At 41.3% G+C, this 15,161-nt stretch overlaps 2 protein-coding genes across 3 annotated transcripts; one reads left to right on the forward strand and one right to left on the reverse strand.

The window, feature by feature from the left end:
• The first annotated feature begins 317 nt into the window (after window positions 1-317).
• On the forward strand, window positions 318-9,792 carry tinf2 (TERF1 (TRF1)-interacting nuclear factor 2). Of its 2 annotated transcripts, XM_080741325.1 has the most exons (10): window positions 318-443; window positions 2,011-2,213; window positions 3,324-3,437; window positions 3,645-3,740; window positions 3,851-3,961; window positions 4,664-4,787; window positions 6,481-7,360; window positions 8,013-8,071; window positions 9,403-9,464; window positions 9,556-9,792. In XM_080741325.1, the coding sequence occupies exons 1-10, from the start codon at window positions 413-415 to the stop codon at window positions 9,691-9,693; spliced, it is 1,818 nt and encodes a 605-aa protein (XP_080597451.1). In that variant the 5' UTR covers window positions 318-412; the 3' UTR covers window positions 9,694-9,792. The 2 variants fall into 2 exon arrangements, with proteins under 2 accessions (XP_080597451.1, XP_080597452.1); XM_080741326.1 differs by lacking the exon at window positions 318-443 and having other exon boundaries at window positions 2,133-2,270.
• A 120-nt stretch (window positions 9,793-9,912) lies between these two features.
• On the reverse strand, window positions 9,913-13,949 carry dhrs4 (dehydrogenase/reductase (SDR family) member 4). The gene is made up of 9 exons (XM_080741327.1): window positions 13,823-13,949; window positions 12,311-12,426; window positions 11,924-12,101; window positions 11,677-11,778; window positions 11,483-11,553; window positions 11,303-11,354; window positions 10,987-11,121; window positions 10,800-10,855; window positions 9,913-10,694 (listed from the first exon to the last, which is right to left on the reverse strand). Exons 1-9 carry the CDS (start codon window positions 13,832-13,834, stop codon window positions 10,580-10,582), a joined length of 837 nt encoding a protein of 278 aa, XP_080597453.1. The 5' UTR covers window positions 13,835-13,949; the 3' UTR covers window positions 9,913-10,579.
• Between the last annotated feature and the right edge of the window lie 1,212 nt (window positions 13,950-15,161).

Consider the following 15,161-nt stretch of genomic DNA (forward strand, 5'->3'; position numbering starts at 1 on the left):
TAGCCAGAATAGCATTGGTTGTACTCGTTTCAAAACCCAATGTTGCCTGCATGGACGGAGTTTAGAGTTCAGGCAAATAACTTATACACCTACCAGACATTAAGCACCGCCCGCTCAGGGCGCTCGGTGTGATACAGCTAGCACGCTGAGAAATAGGTTCGTTGAAGGCGGGAGCCCGGGTAGGAACAACAGCATCAGCAAGAAGGATTCACGTTTCACACACACGTACGTATTGTTCACACAACTTGTGTGAATACGACAGGTTAGCGATCAAGATCTTTCTTTTTAATCTTTGTATATATTTTTTATTTGAATGCGTTTTTAGCGCGGCGAGTTGTGTTGGCTGACACAAACGGACGGACACATACACTCCAGACAAGACAACTGAACGTTGGAGGCAACTGTTGTGAAAATGTCAAAGAAACCCGACACTACAGAAAACGGTATGTTTGTTTTAGGCCAGTCATTGTTATGTCTGTTGTCGTATAATGTTTAACGTTGTACTGTAACTAGATCGCCTAACGGATCGCCAGAGAGATTCGTTCCAGGTTCCACATTGGCCGTTTTGACTGTTGATGAGCTCAGCTGAAGGTAGAAACAATACGGTTAATTATGGGTGTGATTCTTCATGATTTTAATAGTAGGTTGTGGACCTCGCTTTATCCGTCTTGTGGTGTGCCAGAGTCGGTGTAACACCCACCCTGGATGTGGATTCGAGTTCGAACCCTCCCGTGTGGGAAACTAAACAATAGGCCACCTATCTTGTCCAGTGGCTCTCAAACCTTTTCATAAGGACCCCCAAATTGACACTTAGTTGCCCGCGGACCCCCATTTGAAAAGATATGCCAGGGAGAAGATTTTTACGGCTCTAGCTGTGATTCTCAACCATTTTAGGGACCCCCAGTTTGACATGGGCTACGGACCCCCATTTAATGTCATTTCTATCTCTGGGACCCCACTTTATATTGTAATCAATGTGACAGCATTGATTACTCTGAACCATTTGTATACTCTCTGAGTTACATAGCAAAAAAGTTCAACCACCACAAGTTCAACCACCATAAATTGATATTAATATTATGGTACCTGACTGTACTACCTTCAGCCTGGTGTAGGCCTATTCATGTCTACTGTGGGTCTGTTAAAGCCCTGCTGTCTGTGGGGGTGGAATACAATTTCTGTACTGATGTGACTGCACTGCAGTCGGTTTTATTTTAGGCCGCATCCACAGGCACAAATGTTTTAACTTTTTGATACGTAAAAGCTGCTCTGATGGCACCTGTCTCAAAGCCTATTTTACACCCTTGTGTTTGGTGTACTGATTACTGTATGAATTAGCCCAAAAATGTCTGTGATCTTACATATTACATTTCATGAATATTCCAAATACACAGCCATAGATCTGTCTCTCCGCAGCACTTAAGTCACTCATGCACTCTGGCAGAAAACGTGTGTTTAGTCAAATTTCTCCACTTTTCCACAAGCTTCACACGGACAACATTCTGTCAGTTACGGGGCCGGGACCTGAAATGACTGCTGGACTGAACATATGAAAACTTCCTTTGAGAACATGTGTGTTTGGGGAGCACAAATCTATTGGGCACACAATTGACTTGTGTGTCGCGATTTGTGTAGAGTAATTCATCACACCACCATAGATTTGTGTCTTTGATATATTCAGTCCTGCACTCATTCCGGGGCCCCTCGCCCAACGAGAATGTAGTCCGTGTGAAGCTTGTGGGAAGAAAAAAAACTTTCAAAGGGATATGAAACTAGTGGACAATATAGGAATTAATTATTGGGTGAGCACACATGTAGCGCAGAGAACATTTATCCTGCAGAGTTCAGTCTGCTAACCGTGCCTGGGCGTGGATAGGACCGATCTATGGCTGTGTATTTGGATTACTGTAATATATGTAAGATCATAAACATTCTAGGGCTTTGTATGAATCTGCAAGTCTAGTATCTGCACTGAGTTCAAGCAAATGTCACATCTTGATGTTTCACCAGATGCAACCCTTCCTTTCTCTGCGCTGCGGCTCCTGGCTCCCCCTATCCGTTTGCTATCTGCTTCCATGTGGAAAGTGGTGAAGGAGAGGAATGTGATGCAGTATGGGACTTTGGAGGAGATGGTAACATTGGCCTGTGAAGCGGTCCCTGGGTTGCTCACCTACAGACATCAGGGAAAGCTTGCACTGGGCCTGAGAGCACGAGTGAGTGTTGGAAGATGATTTTGAGTGACTGAAACCTTTGTCAACAGAATTTCAATGGTCAGAAACAAATATTAGAGATATTTTTGTCAGCAGGGATTTGTGTAATACAGAGCCCTGGAAGGGCCAGCTAAAAATATATATTTTCAAAGCGTTCGAACACCTTATATAGTGTTCAATCACTTTAATAAGGGGGTTGAACACTATATAAACCAGGGGCATAGTTCCGCCGATTTAAAACGAATCCAATACGGAACTAAAACTTCCAATGTTTGGCCGCTAGTTGCGCTGTTTTCCCCCCGCGAGGTACGAAAAATAATTTGTCTACATTGGACCCCATTCGTTTTCCCCTTTGATTTTCTAACCTTAATAAACGTTGTCATAAATACTTTATGGTTCCTGTCGCTAGTGAAAAACTCCCTTTCAATCACCATGATATGCGTTTTGAGCAAATATGGTCCCATTTATGTTAAACTTGATGATAAATTTGCGGGGGGAGGGGTCAACTAAGCTGATACCGGCTGTGTTCTTCTTCGTGTGCTGTATTTCGGGAGGCTCCGACCACATTCTCCCATGTATCCCTGCGGTTCCACGTGACCGTTGGCAGCCAATAGCATTCCTTATGATTCCTGGGGTACCTTTCAAACAATGATGGCGACACCCATACAAGGGACAAAAAAAAATCATTTTCGCTGCATAGAAAGCAATGGCGTCGCACCGTCCATATTTTTCTACAGTCTATGGTTCGAACACTTCGAAAATATATTTTGCAACGTGGCACTGGAAGGGCTCCGCAGTATTACATCAGTGGTTTTCAACCTGTGGTACTTGAGCCCCCCTCTGGTGGTACAGGTATACTAATCATCCTCTAGCCGCGCGAAAGGGCTCAGGGCTCAGAGCTCTTTTGCCCGTATATAGGCCAAAGATTTCAATCTCCAACCGCAGCCAAAACTGAAATAAATACCTTAGTCGGACTCGGCACATAAACAGTTGTCAAACGTTAAACTGCTTCAGAAAGTTGGATGGGTGTTCCCTGTGTTTTCAGCCCCATGTCTTATACAGTATGTTGGTTGTATGAGTTTGTTTAGTTCTCATTCTTTCTCGTTCTGACAGTTAATCTTGGAGCTTTGTTGTGGGGTTGATCATCCAGATCCAAAGGTGATAATCCCACACCTGGAAAGGATCCGTGTTCCTGCAGCCTCAACTTTATCGTCAGTGTATCAAAAGGTAGTTCAGATCAGTGGCCCAAATGCTCTTGAATGCTATAGTATGCCAAAGCTTTAAGTGCAGCCAATTTAAATATGTTTTTTCTTCCCTGTGAATTCAAGGAAACTTGAGATTCATTATTATAATATATGTAATATATGTCCTTCTATTGTAAATACAATTACTCTTCTATAAAGTAAAATAAAATAAAGATTCCCTGTGTCTTAGAAGAGGGATGTCAAAATTGAGAAGACAGTCGTTAGATTCCAGGATTTTGTTCAGACGCTTCTAAGGAACCCAGCTGAGAGAGAACACTTCTTCAAGGTCTGTCTGTCTGTCTGTCTGTCTGTCTGTCTATCTATGACAAATTCATATTGCTCATAAGCTACTTCCATAACATGTCATCATCCAAATCATATTTTCTTTGTTGTTAGGATATTTTTCCTGTGGATTATGGCCCCCATTTTGATCAGGCACTGGAGAAGTTACTGTGGGAGTTTCTAATCCGCCTGGACCAGCTACTTCCAGTCCCAAACCTAGCTCAGGTAAAATCAACACTTCAGCGGCTTCCCTTGGTATTGCCATATTCACTCCAGTTTCTTCTCCTATATTCATGATGAACATTATTACAGGGGTTGACACTAAGGTCTCAGAGGCACTTGCCCATCGGGCAAGTACAGGTCATGTTCTACTTGCCCGAAGGTAATGCCCACTTGCCCGAAAAGTAAATCGTCCATTATAAAATGATAGGTACGATTTTAATTACCACTCAATTTAACACTTATTTCTTTACTTTCTGGGGCTGTGCGATAAAATGTCATACCTCAATACCTCAAAATCCAAATACCAAATACTTTAGCTATGATTGAATATGTCTATGGTTTCACACTTGTTATTTTATATTTTTAAATGTAGCAACAGTAAAAACAGCACATTATAGGTAAATAGTGCTCTTATTTTACATTCCACAGACCAGAAGACACAGCACACTGGCCACGTTCAGGTGTTTAGACAGATATCTCGTGTTGTGTTTATAGACATTTGTGTCCCCTCTCAAATGAGCACTTGCCCTGTCGGGCAACCTGAAAGCCAACTTCACCTGCCCTGACGTTTTATTTACCTGCCGGGGGCAGGTGGGCAAGCCTTAGTGTCAATGCCTGTTATTACATAATGCAACAACACTCTACTACCTTTTTTAATTCCTTTTCAGTAATTGTTTGACCATCTTAACAACTCTGTGATTTCAGACTGTGTCATGGCTCAGTTCCGCGCCGCCTGTTCTGGAAGAGTGTGCGCGTGCAGCTACCCAGCCACAGCTACTCAGTCTTTTGCTTCAGCACCAGTCCTGTCTGGGCCACTTAGAGACTGCAGGTACAAACTACTTGTTAGTATGCCTCATACAGTACATAGGATATGTTTCCTGTTCTTAGGTGGTGATGACTGTCCATTCAAGATCAATTTATTAATCACAATAAGAGAATAATATACAGTATTCCACATACATGACAGTAAGAGCATATTTTGGTGTCTTTTTAATATAAATTATTTTCATGTCAGTTTATTTGGACAGAATCTTAAAGAGTGACAGAAAGTCGAGATGGCATGACATGCAATGCAGGACCATTGCCAGAATCTAAAAGGGGGGGACACTGGATAACTTTCAATCCCGATTTAGCAATGATTTGAGATCTGGTGCTGTCCCAGCACTACACGGTACTGGGGTAGTAGCTCTGTATAGACCGAGTTAAAGTCTAAGATCTCTCGTAAGATCCCAGTTGTCACAATCAAAAATGTTTATATTGGAGCTAGTCTTGGTGTGTTCTTTATCAGAAATCCAAATCCGTCCAGTGGGCACACACACACACACACACACACACACACACACACACACACACACACACACACACACACACACACACACACACACACACACACACACACACACACACACACACATAGTATGTCAGTTGTTAAATATACACTGGTGAGTCTTTTTTTTAATGTTGCTTATGATTGGAAAACTCTTAGATCAGGCATTATAAATAACCCTGCGGTTTTATGGTGGAGGCACTGTAACTTCTTGAGCCACCAGGGTGCCACTAGCTTTGGTGTAGTTTGAATTACCCCAACATTTTAATTGAACCTGAGAAGTTGAGCTCAACATCTTCTGTCCAAGCCCAGCCTGGGACCCACTTGAATCACCTTTTTATTAAGCCGGAGGTAGCCCTTTTCTGTATTGGTTATTTATGATGTTGCTTGCCACCACGGAATCTAATTGATATCAAAACAAGCTTCAGTTAAGGAGGAAATAATCGTTTTGTAGCCCATTCTATAAACTCCACATAAGTTGAATATTCATTCATAAACAAAAGGCTTTGATCTAAAATCGTTGTTGATACAAAGACATCTAGGAAACCACAGCAGTAGAAAACATTTACAGAAAGACAGACAGAGATGGGCAGTATTTGAAATACATGTATTTGAAATACGTATTTGAAATACTTTTTTGTATTTTGTAATTTGTATTTGGCTGGGATGGAAAAAATTGGATGTCATTTGTATCAAAATACTTCCAGGTCTAGTATAAATACAAAATACTTTTTCAATGTCATTTTATTCTCAAATGGACATATTTTAAACATTCACAAAGGTTTAAACTGTACATTTAGGCTGCCTGCTCCAAAGACAAACACCATAGTATGGTCAATTTATTCTTAGAAATTCTGAGAGGCAATTAATTTATTACTTGGCAATCAATCTATAAAATTACTAATCATTGCATCAATTTTTATCAAATGTATTTCATGTATTTTCAAAATACGTTCTCAGGCCTGTAATTATATTTTGTATTTTGATACATATTTTGACCCAGTATTTGTATTTTGTATCAAAATACTTTTCAATGTATTTTTGCCCATCTCTGAGTCTGAAGACAGATCACTGATAACATAGAGTATATTAAGCTCATTTAGCTGGCTCTCTGTTTAAGTGTAATGAGACTGCTGCTCTAGTTTTGACAACCATTGGCCATTACCCATATTAATCTTCTCCATAATCTTTGCAGCGTCTCTCCCTCAAAACATGGGCGACTGTATCCTGACCTCACTTTCCCTTCCACCTTCTGGGAGAGTGTCTTCAAATCAAAAAACACAACACACATCATTGTCAACTTCTCTTGGAGACACGGTATCCCCCATTCCAGTGTCAGAGACTCATCACAAGACATCCTTTATAACTCCTGTAATAGGACTCATATGCAATGAAGATGTTCCAGTCATGATGGCATCCAATAAAACGAAATCAAGAGATGATGAACTGGCAAGCTCTCGCCACGTGACAAACAAGGAATGTAAACAAAAGGGGAGCTTAGAATTCACTTTGGTCAGACAGAAGGAAAAGTCTGGGGACAGGAGACTGAGCGGGGATGATGAAGAGGCTGAGCAGGGAGCACCCAAAGGAACCAATGGTGCAAAACGCAAACAACCCCATGTAAGTGAATCTGACTCGGAGGACGAGTTGGGGAGGGCCACAGGAAGTCCGAGGAAATGCGTGAAAAAGAGTGCAAGAAATGGTGTGCCACACCAGAAAGCAAAAGAGAATGAAGAACACTGTGTAGAGAGCGGTAGAGAACAAGAGTCCAGTAGAGAGCGACTAAGGAGCTGCATGCTCCAGCGGGGTCTGGAAACACTGAAGCTACCTGAAGATCCATCCCTCTGCCGCATTGTGACCTCTTGTCTGTTGAGCTCACCCAAAGTTCTCCTCAAAAGGTCTTCGGTCAAAATCAACAGTCAGAATGGTGGAGCAAAGAAGACCGTCTTCGGGCAACCACAAGGTGTGAGGATGAAGTCGTCCATCGTGGTTCTTACGCAGGCAAAGCTGCCGAACCAGGCTAGCAACACCAGAATGCCTGCAGAGTTGGAGCTTACTGACTTCGGTGATAAAGAGTAAGATATGGAAACAACACTGGTCCTGCTAACATCATGATACATAATACGTCATTTATAATAAATAAATAAAAATAAGATTTACAAGTTGTTGATCGTCTATTTTCGGCATGCAACACCAGTGCAAAGCTAAGAATAAATCGCCCAAGCAAAACAAAATCCTACATTGAAGGTAGGGTAAGTTTGGTTGAAAAAAAGTTGTTGTTTTGGTTAAAAGGAAAGGTTAAAGCTATATTTTGATTGTAATAGCTATAGTGTTTGTACAGTAACAGGGTTTTTTCCACAAATACATTTTCAGGTGGGTGGGTTGCCAATTTCAGCCAATCAGAAGAGAGCCCATTCATCAGTTTACATTTCCAGTAAAGTTTGTGTCATCACTTCCAATTTATTTCACTTGTTTGGTCTGTATCCTGTGTGAGTTCTCTCTCCTGATTGGATAAAATTGGTATCCTGACATGAAAATGCATTATTTGTTAACTAAAGAGCTGGAGAGACGAGGAGACTCCTGTTACTGAAACACTCTAGCAATGTTTACTATCAGAATATAGAGCTATTTAACACTAAATAAAAATCACTTACCCTACCTTTTAACCAATTTACAATTAAAATGTATTTCATTGTAATAATGATTTAATCTGTTGTCACGATACAGGAATCATCCAGTATCGCCAGTGATAAGCAGCCCCCCCTCTGCCCATCACAGAAACATGGGTGAGTTTTAAGAAATAAAACGAGTATAGAATTTGCTAAGTAATTAGGATAGCAGGTGAACATCAAACCTAGCATTGTAACAATTGTCTTCAAACAAACTGTACAGCAGGGTTCCCCAATAGGCTGCCTGCGGGCCATTTGCGGCCCGTGGGGGGCTACTGTCTGGCCCCCACCAACCCCAGTAATAATGGTGGTATAAGAGCAGCAACAACACTAGTATATCGTCGTTGTCGGGTGGAAACCTTGTATCTCCAAATTTGTATGTTCTTTCGCAAAGTAAAGCCCTGCTTCATCATACAAGGCCGTCGCACAAAAGTAGTGAAAACAGCAGATCTACAATCACACAACGCCTCGCTATGCGAGGCGTTGTGTAGATCGGCTGTTTTCACTAGTTTAAATCATTTTTAAAATGGTAAATGCAAAAAAAAATGTTTTGGACATACAAGATTTTCACCCGACATCTGAACTGTCGCTGGAGTAGTGGGAACGCCACTGTCACCCCCCGGCCCTCGGCTTGGTACCCTAGACATAATTCGGCCCTTGGGGAAAACTAATTGTTTAGGGTTCATATTTTAGATTGTAATTAGGGAAAAGAAAAGGTGAGTGTTAAAATGTTTTCATTTGCTTTGTTCTATTGTTTTATCGTGTTTACCGTGCTAAAATGTGGGGCATGCGTACAAGTGGCCAAATATGTCTTTTTAGACACAATAAGCTGCAGTTTCTTTATTGCTATTTACAGTAACACTTCTACCCCCCATAAGTGACATCCAACCATGCAAGGTTGCGTTGTATCTTGGGAAATGGGAATGGGCTTATTCTCTGTAGAATTACAAATTTAGCCACTTGTACGCATGCCCCCAGCCACTGAAATAAGAATCTCTAAAACAATAGAAAGAAGTAAATGAAATACTTTTAACTCTATCTTTTATATTCTTTAATTACAATCTAAAATATGACCCCTTGTTGTAAAAAAAACAAAGTTGTCCTTTGATTGGAGCCAACAGTGTGTTTTTGATTAAACTGGAACATCCTGCAGGGGGCAGAACTTTACAGAGTTTACAGTACTTTACAAGTACTGAGGCAGGGTGGAGTGCTAGAGTAATTTTTGTGGATTGAAATGGCTTGAATCCTGATTGGTTGGGAACAAAAGGTTATTCTGTGACAAATGGAGACTGCTGGTTACACACAATTTGTTCAAGAGTTTTGCATTGAAAAAGCAAAGGAGTGATACTGGTCTGTAGTTCTTTATGAAGGGCAGATGAGACACAACCTGAGGTTGTGGATGTGTTAGTGGTAATAAATGGGAGTATGCAACTTGTCTCATTTTACAGATGCTGAGGACGATTTCATAGTTGATTCTGAAGACGAAGCCACAAAGAACTTCAAAGACAGGGTATGCATGTAAGGCTCATCTGAATTCAGGTCATTTTACACCTTCCTTTCCGGTGCTGTGAGTTTCATTAATGATTCTCTACATCTTTCAGCTTTTTGTGAAGCGCTACTGCAAAACAAAACATGATACCTACGTGCCAACTCTGAGGGAGTTTTGGAAGCCTGGGCTAACTAGGAGGAACAGGATTCTCTCAGGGTTCTCTCCAACTCCCAGATGCAGCCAGCGTTGAGTCTTCTTCGCCGCATCAGCCATGATTTTTAAGACGTGACTAGATGGTATAATATATTTATTTCTGCCCTGGATTTAAGAGTTCAGTGAGATTGAGTTGGACCTGAGATTTTGTATAATGTACGTTTCAATGTATCATGGAAGAGGCCATTTTGTTGCTTCATTGGTCACCAAATGTCATTTGCTTCATATTGGCCTATTAATATGCTCTAGAAGTGTAACCTGTTAAATGAATTGAACTTTAATCTTGTGCAGCAATGATATACACGTTGGGAATAGCATGCAATCCCATATCTATCTGTGGTGTCATTTTTTTTTTTACAATAAAATATTTTATAATTGGTACCTTGAAATTCATTTATGCACTATACAAGATGCCCTTGATGGATCACATTACTTGACCACACCAGTCTTGAGCAATATTATTTCCTGCCCAGTCTGACTTAGTTAACGGACGGTCCTGTATGAAACATTTCATGCATTTCTGCCATTTGAAAAAGCCTCTAATGTAAAACTTGATCAGCAGACAATGGCAATATTTACATCCAAGGAATATATGTAGCCTGCATTTTTTACAGGAAACTTCGATAAGAAGTATGCAAGTTGCAAGTTCCGTTCTGCACAGACAGCTTAAACTGAAATCACAGTAATGACAAACAGCTTTCCAAAAGTAATTATTTGCAAGTGACTTTTGTACAGTATAAGAACAAGTATAAAGTAGGCACAATTGAGTGAGCACTCCATCTTAATTCCATCCAAACTCGCTCTACACTAGAGTGATTAGTAGGCAGTTTTCACATCATCTTATTCCTCAATCCAATGCTTATGTATTCTGAACACTGGAAATATAAACATACTATTTGCAGTACAAATATTCTGTGTGAGATTCAGAGTCTACAGCTCATCCCTCCTGTAACTGTGATGGTCTCCCCTGTGATGTAAGAGGCGTCCTTTGAGCACAGGAACGCAATCACTCCACCAATTTCCTCTGGTTCTCCTATTCTGAATGGCAGAAAAATAAACAGATCAGTCATCATACCAGTACCACTACTAACCAAATGCTGACAGTGCAGGATTGTGTGAAAGATTTCCCAAGTATAGAAATACCTTTTGATGCAAAGCTGCTTCTTGAACTCATCCACAACATCCTCATCTTGCCATAACTGAGAGAAAAGACAGTATTGGCTCATGATTCAATTGAGCCAATGAATTGACATAACATGGATTCACCAATGACACAAATTAAACATTAAAGATCCAGAGTGTAAGATAAGGTGTGTGTGTTTGTATGTACCGCAGTGCTGAAGCGGGTCTTGATGACTCCAGGGGCCACGCAGTTGACTCTAATATTACTATGAGCCAACTCTGGGGCCAGTGCCCTGGTCAACCCCAGCAATGCTGTCTTACTCACACTGTAAGGGCCCAATGCCTAAGAAACCAGGATGTACATACACAACTGATACAAGTGCTTGTTTCATGCAAATACTTCATAAAAGCAATGTGCCACTATAGAAATAAAATAAGTAAGACAAAAAAACAGCAAAATGTTTTACATAAATGTGTTTCTAAATGTGTAGCACATTTTAACTGTGTGTATGCCACATACTAACCGGCATAGGTTGGTACCCAGCTACAGATGACACAAACACCACGCTTCCTCCTCTGAAAGAAAATGTAAACAAGTTCCATTGGAAATGATATAAAAACATTTTCTTTTTGTAATTTCAGAAACGCCTTCACATGTAATCTCTTTTAGGGGGTCTCCTCGAAAACATGTATCTTTCTCTCACCCTCTTTTTTCCATGTGAGGAACCACCAGTTTGGTCATAAGGAAGGCTGATTTTACATTTACATCCAGGATCTAGATGTAAAAGGAGGAATGAATCTCACCTCAGTATATACTACCAAAATCAGACATTTTACACATCAATGAATGGAAGAAATGGGGATGCATGTCCAAGGTAAGATAAGTTCACAATTGTACCTTGTCCCAAACAGCCTCTGTGGAATCCAAGATGTTTCCAAAGAAAGGGTTGACTGCGGCATTGGAGACCAGGATATCCACACCACCACACTGGTCCAGAGTCTGTAGGAAACACAGAATTAGTCTTAAATTATTATATACAGTATTTAAAAACAGCAAACGACTAGGTCCAGTAATACAACAGGCAAGCAGCATTGAACACACCTGGTGGTCTTAGTGGTTTACATTTCAGAAACACGTGCCTCACCATTTGAACTAGTTTTTCTCTGTCTTCACTCTTGCCAACATTACAGGTGGTCCCAGTCACTTGTATGCTCTGGCTCTTCAGGAGTTCTACAGCCTTGTCCACGTTTGCCTGGCGCCGACTGCTCACTACCACATGGGCCCCCCTGTGGCCCAGGGCCTGGGCTGCAGCCAGACCGATTCTGAGGTGAAAATAAGGCGATAGCTTTCAGATCAGGACAACAGAATCAAAGTTTTCTGTAAATGTTTTAGTGAAGTTGGGCTATGTTAGGTCCAGCCTAACAAAATGTATGTATGCATCTTCACACTGACCTAGATCCTAATACATCGATGTGCCTTCACAGTTCACACAGATAAACAGAACTGGTTACCGTACCACTCTATTTCTTACCCATCTGTAGAAGCAGTAACTATGGCAACCTTTCCGGCAAGGCTACTTTGAGACATGTTCCTTCGCCCAGTGACAGGATTGGTCAAAAGAACCCTAAAGACACTCCTCAACATCACCTGAACAGAAAACAGTGACATTTTAGATCATAATTACTATGATCTAAAATGATCATAGTTCATTTTAGACCCAATTGCTGAATGTCAGTCTCCAGGTATTCTTCAGAATATGTATGACACTGATTTACAATGACACTATTACGACTTACGAGTCCACAAGGACAGTGGTTCTCTAACTTTTTGAGCGGTGGTCACACCGTCTCCATAGCGTGGCCGTGTGTGTAGGTATGTTTGTTTGTTAGTTAGTTTGTTTGTATGTGGGTGGGTGGGTCTGTATGTAGCCTCAAGCCTGTGTAGTACCTTTTCTGACCACACATGTTAAGGGAGGGGCGCTGTTGTCCAGGCCACACACACACACACACACACACACACACACACACACACACACACACACACACACACACACACACACACACACGGGGGGGAACCACCGCTCAGTTCACACGGGTGTGATTTTTATTTTCAAGGACCCCAATAACTCAGAGAGCACAAATGGAACCACCATGGGGTCCATTTGTGCACTCTCAGAGTTACAGACATGTAAAGGTCATTTAAGGCTATGTGTTTCTGTTAATATGATAATATTTCTTTCTCTCTGCTTGTCTGCATGTACATTCGCAAAAATATAATGTTGACAAATATGTCACCCGAGATCAGAAACTTTCAGATAGGCCACGATTTTCCTACGCCCCATAGTGCATTGCGCAGACGTTTGCACCGATCTTCCGCCGCCGATTTACAAGCTCACAACGGGTTGCATCTGCGACGCGACGTGAGCTTGTATGTCTGCTGTTAAACCCGGAAGTTTGGTCCTGATAGTCTCCAGTAAACCCCCGGGGAAAATTGTGGATATGGATGGAACTAGGGCAGAGGTTGCTGGACTCTGCACTCATTGTCCAAGTGGAGTGGTTTTTGATTGCCTCAAGGCCATACCAAGCAGATCGATAAAATCATTATTTCTGTTCATGACTTGCGACTAAAGGCCCATTCCCACTGGGCCAGATAACAGATATCTGGAGATATTTCTCCAGATATTTTTCCATGCAAAGTGGATGGTAGATACAGATAAAAAAAATATTTGCCACAGATAAAAGTATCTGTGGCAAATATCTGTGGTAGATTTTTTTTTATCTGTATCTACCATCCACTTTGCATGGAAAAATATCTGGAGAAATATCTCCAGATATCTGTTATCTGGCCCAGTGGGAATGGGCCTTTATACAGTATGCCAGCCAATGTATACGATAATTCATACATCACACATTACTGTATGTCACAAACAAAAACAAAAAATATTTGCCTATGAATGGGTCAGACTAAAGACAGGATTTGAATGTTAAAACGCAAAACGGCAGCATGTACGGATAATAACTATATGTGTGCAGTTACAGCTTACCCTCATGCGCATGCAGAACTGGAACTGTGGTTTTCTAGGCCAGCGAGAAAATTAGTTATTTATTATGATCACAGAAGTTGACCGATTGTTCCAGTTTTAGTTTACAACCTAGAACGGTCATGTGTTGTGATTGGACGCAGTGTGTTCCGGGCAGAGCAGTATAATCAGAGAGTGGTGTCACCGCGGGGTCAGAAACAGCGCTGGTCACGTGGTTCATTGTCACTTTACACCTCATAGACTTCAATGCATTTTGTAAACTTCCGGTTGGCCGTTTGTCACTATACGCCAATAGATGTGTGCGTAGAAGACCTGGCCCCATGAAGTGAACGGGAGTGACGCAACTCTCCATTCTAGGGCTCTGGTTCCGGGTACATCGCCTAGTCGCTACTCGCTATATCAAAATAAGAGTTTCAATCAAATAGTTATCCTCTTATTTACACGAATTTCCTCAAGCCATCGCATCATAAACAACCATTCAGCTCTTGCAGGTAGACTTGAGCTGCACACACCCAAAGATCCACCATTCAGGAGCGATCCGCAGCATTTATTTGGTTTTGTGTGGCTTTTAATTGCACGCTGGTGAACGCATGCCAAGATGACGTCTGACTCCAATCCTGCCAATCAGATGCGCACTTGTCTGAGCCGAGCACATTTCACTACGCGATCTCAAGCACCCATGTGAGCTCCACGGTGAGCGTGGTTACACCCATCCATGTGCTTTCAAATCAGCGAGAGGACGCACGACTCCAAGGAGTCGTGATTCATTTTTTTGTTGCCAGTAAAGATGGGATTCATGGTTCTTTGAAGTGAGCCGGATCTCTGGGATCCGTTCCTTTCAAAGAGCCGTTCAAAAGACTCATTTAGTTACTTGTCACTTTGTAGATTTTGATTTAATTTAATACAAATCACTTCAACCCTATATACATTTCGGCTATGGGCTATATACATTTTGGCCATTTGAAAATAGCCGATCTACAAGCTCACAATGAATGCGTCGCAGCACAATGCATTGTGAGCAATTGTAGATCTGCTATTTTCAAATGTATTTTTTCCCCCCTACATTTTATTCATTGGAAAACTTGTGAAATGGGACATTTCGCATAATGAGTAATTTCTACTATTGGTACTGCATTTTGTACTTTTACTCAATCAAACTTCTACTTTTGGCAGAGTATTTCTACATTGCATTATTGCCTGGTAGGCGAGGTTATTGCATTATTGGTACTTTTACATAGCCTAAGCAGCCTAAGTAAAGAATGTTTGTACTTTTTCCACACCTGTTCATTTATTTAGAAAGGCTCCATATACTGCGAAACGGATCCCGTCGTTCATTTCAAAG

The sequence above is a fragment of the Nannobrachium achirus genome (assembly GCF_963921795.1).
Source record: "Nannobrachium achirus genome assembly, chromosome: 14".
Lineage (NCBI taxonomy): Eukaryota > Metazoa > Chordata > Actinopteri > Myctophiformes > Myctophidae > Nannobrachium > Nannobrachium achirus.

Bases quoted from the DNA above. Each gene is read 5' to 3' on its own strand.
- tinf2 (XM_080741325.1), top strand. From the start codon at position 413: ATGTCAAAGAAACCCGACACTACAGAAAACG. The intron at 3,741-3,850 runs GTCTGTCTGTCT...CTTTGTTGTTAG, and splicing joins AGAGAGAACACTTCTTCAAG to GATATTTTTCCTGTGGATTA. The intron at 8,072-9,402 runs GTGAGTTTTAAG...CTCATTTTACAG, and splicing joins TGCCCATCACAGAAACATGG to ATGCTGAGGACGATTTCATA.
- dhrs4 (XM_080741327.1), bottom strand. The intron at 11,355-11,482 runs GTGAGAGAAAGA...ATTTTCTTTCAG, and splicing joins CCTCACATGGAAAAAAGAGG to AGGAGGAAGCGTGGTGTTTG. The intron at 10,856-10,986 runs GTACATACAAAC...CTTTTCTCTCAG, and splicing joins AGACCCGCTTCAGCACTGCG to TTATGGCAAGATGAGGATGT.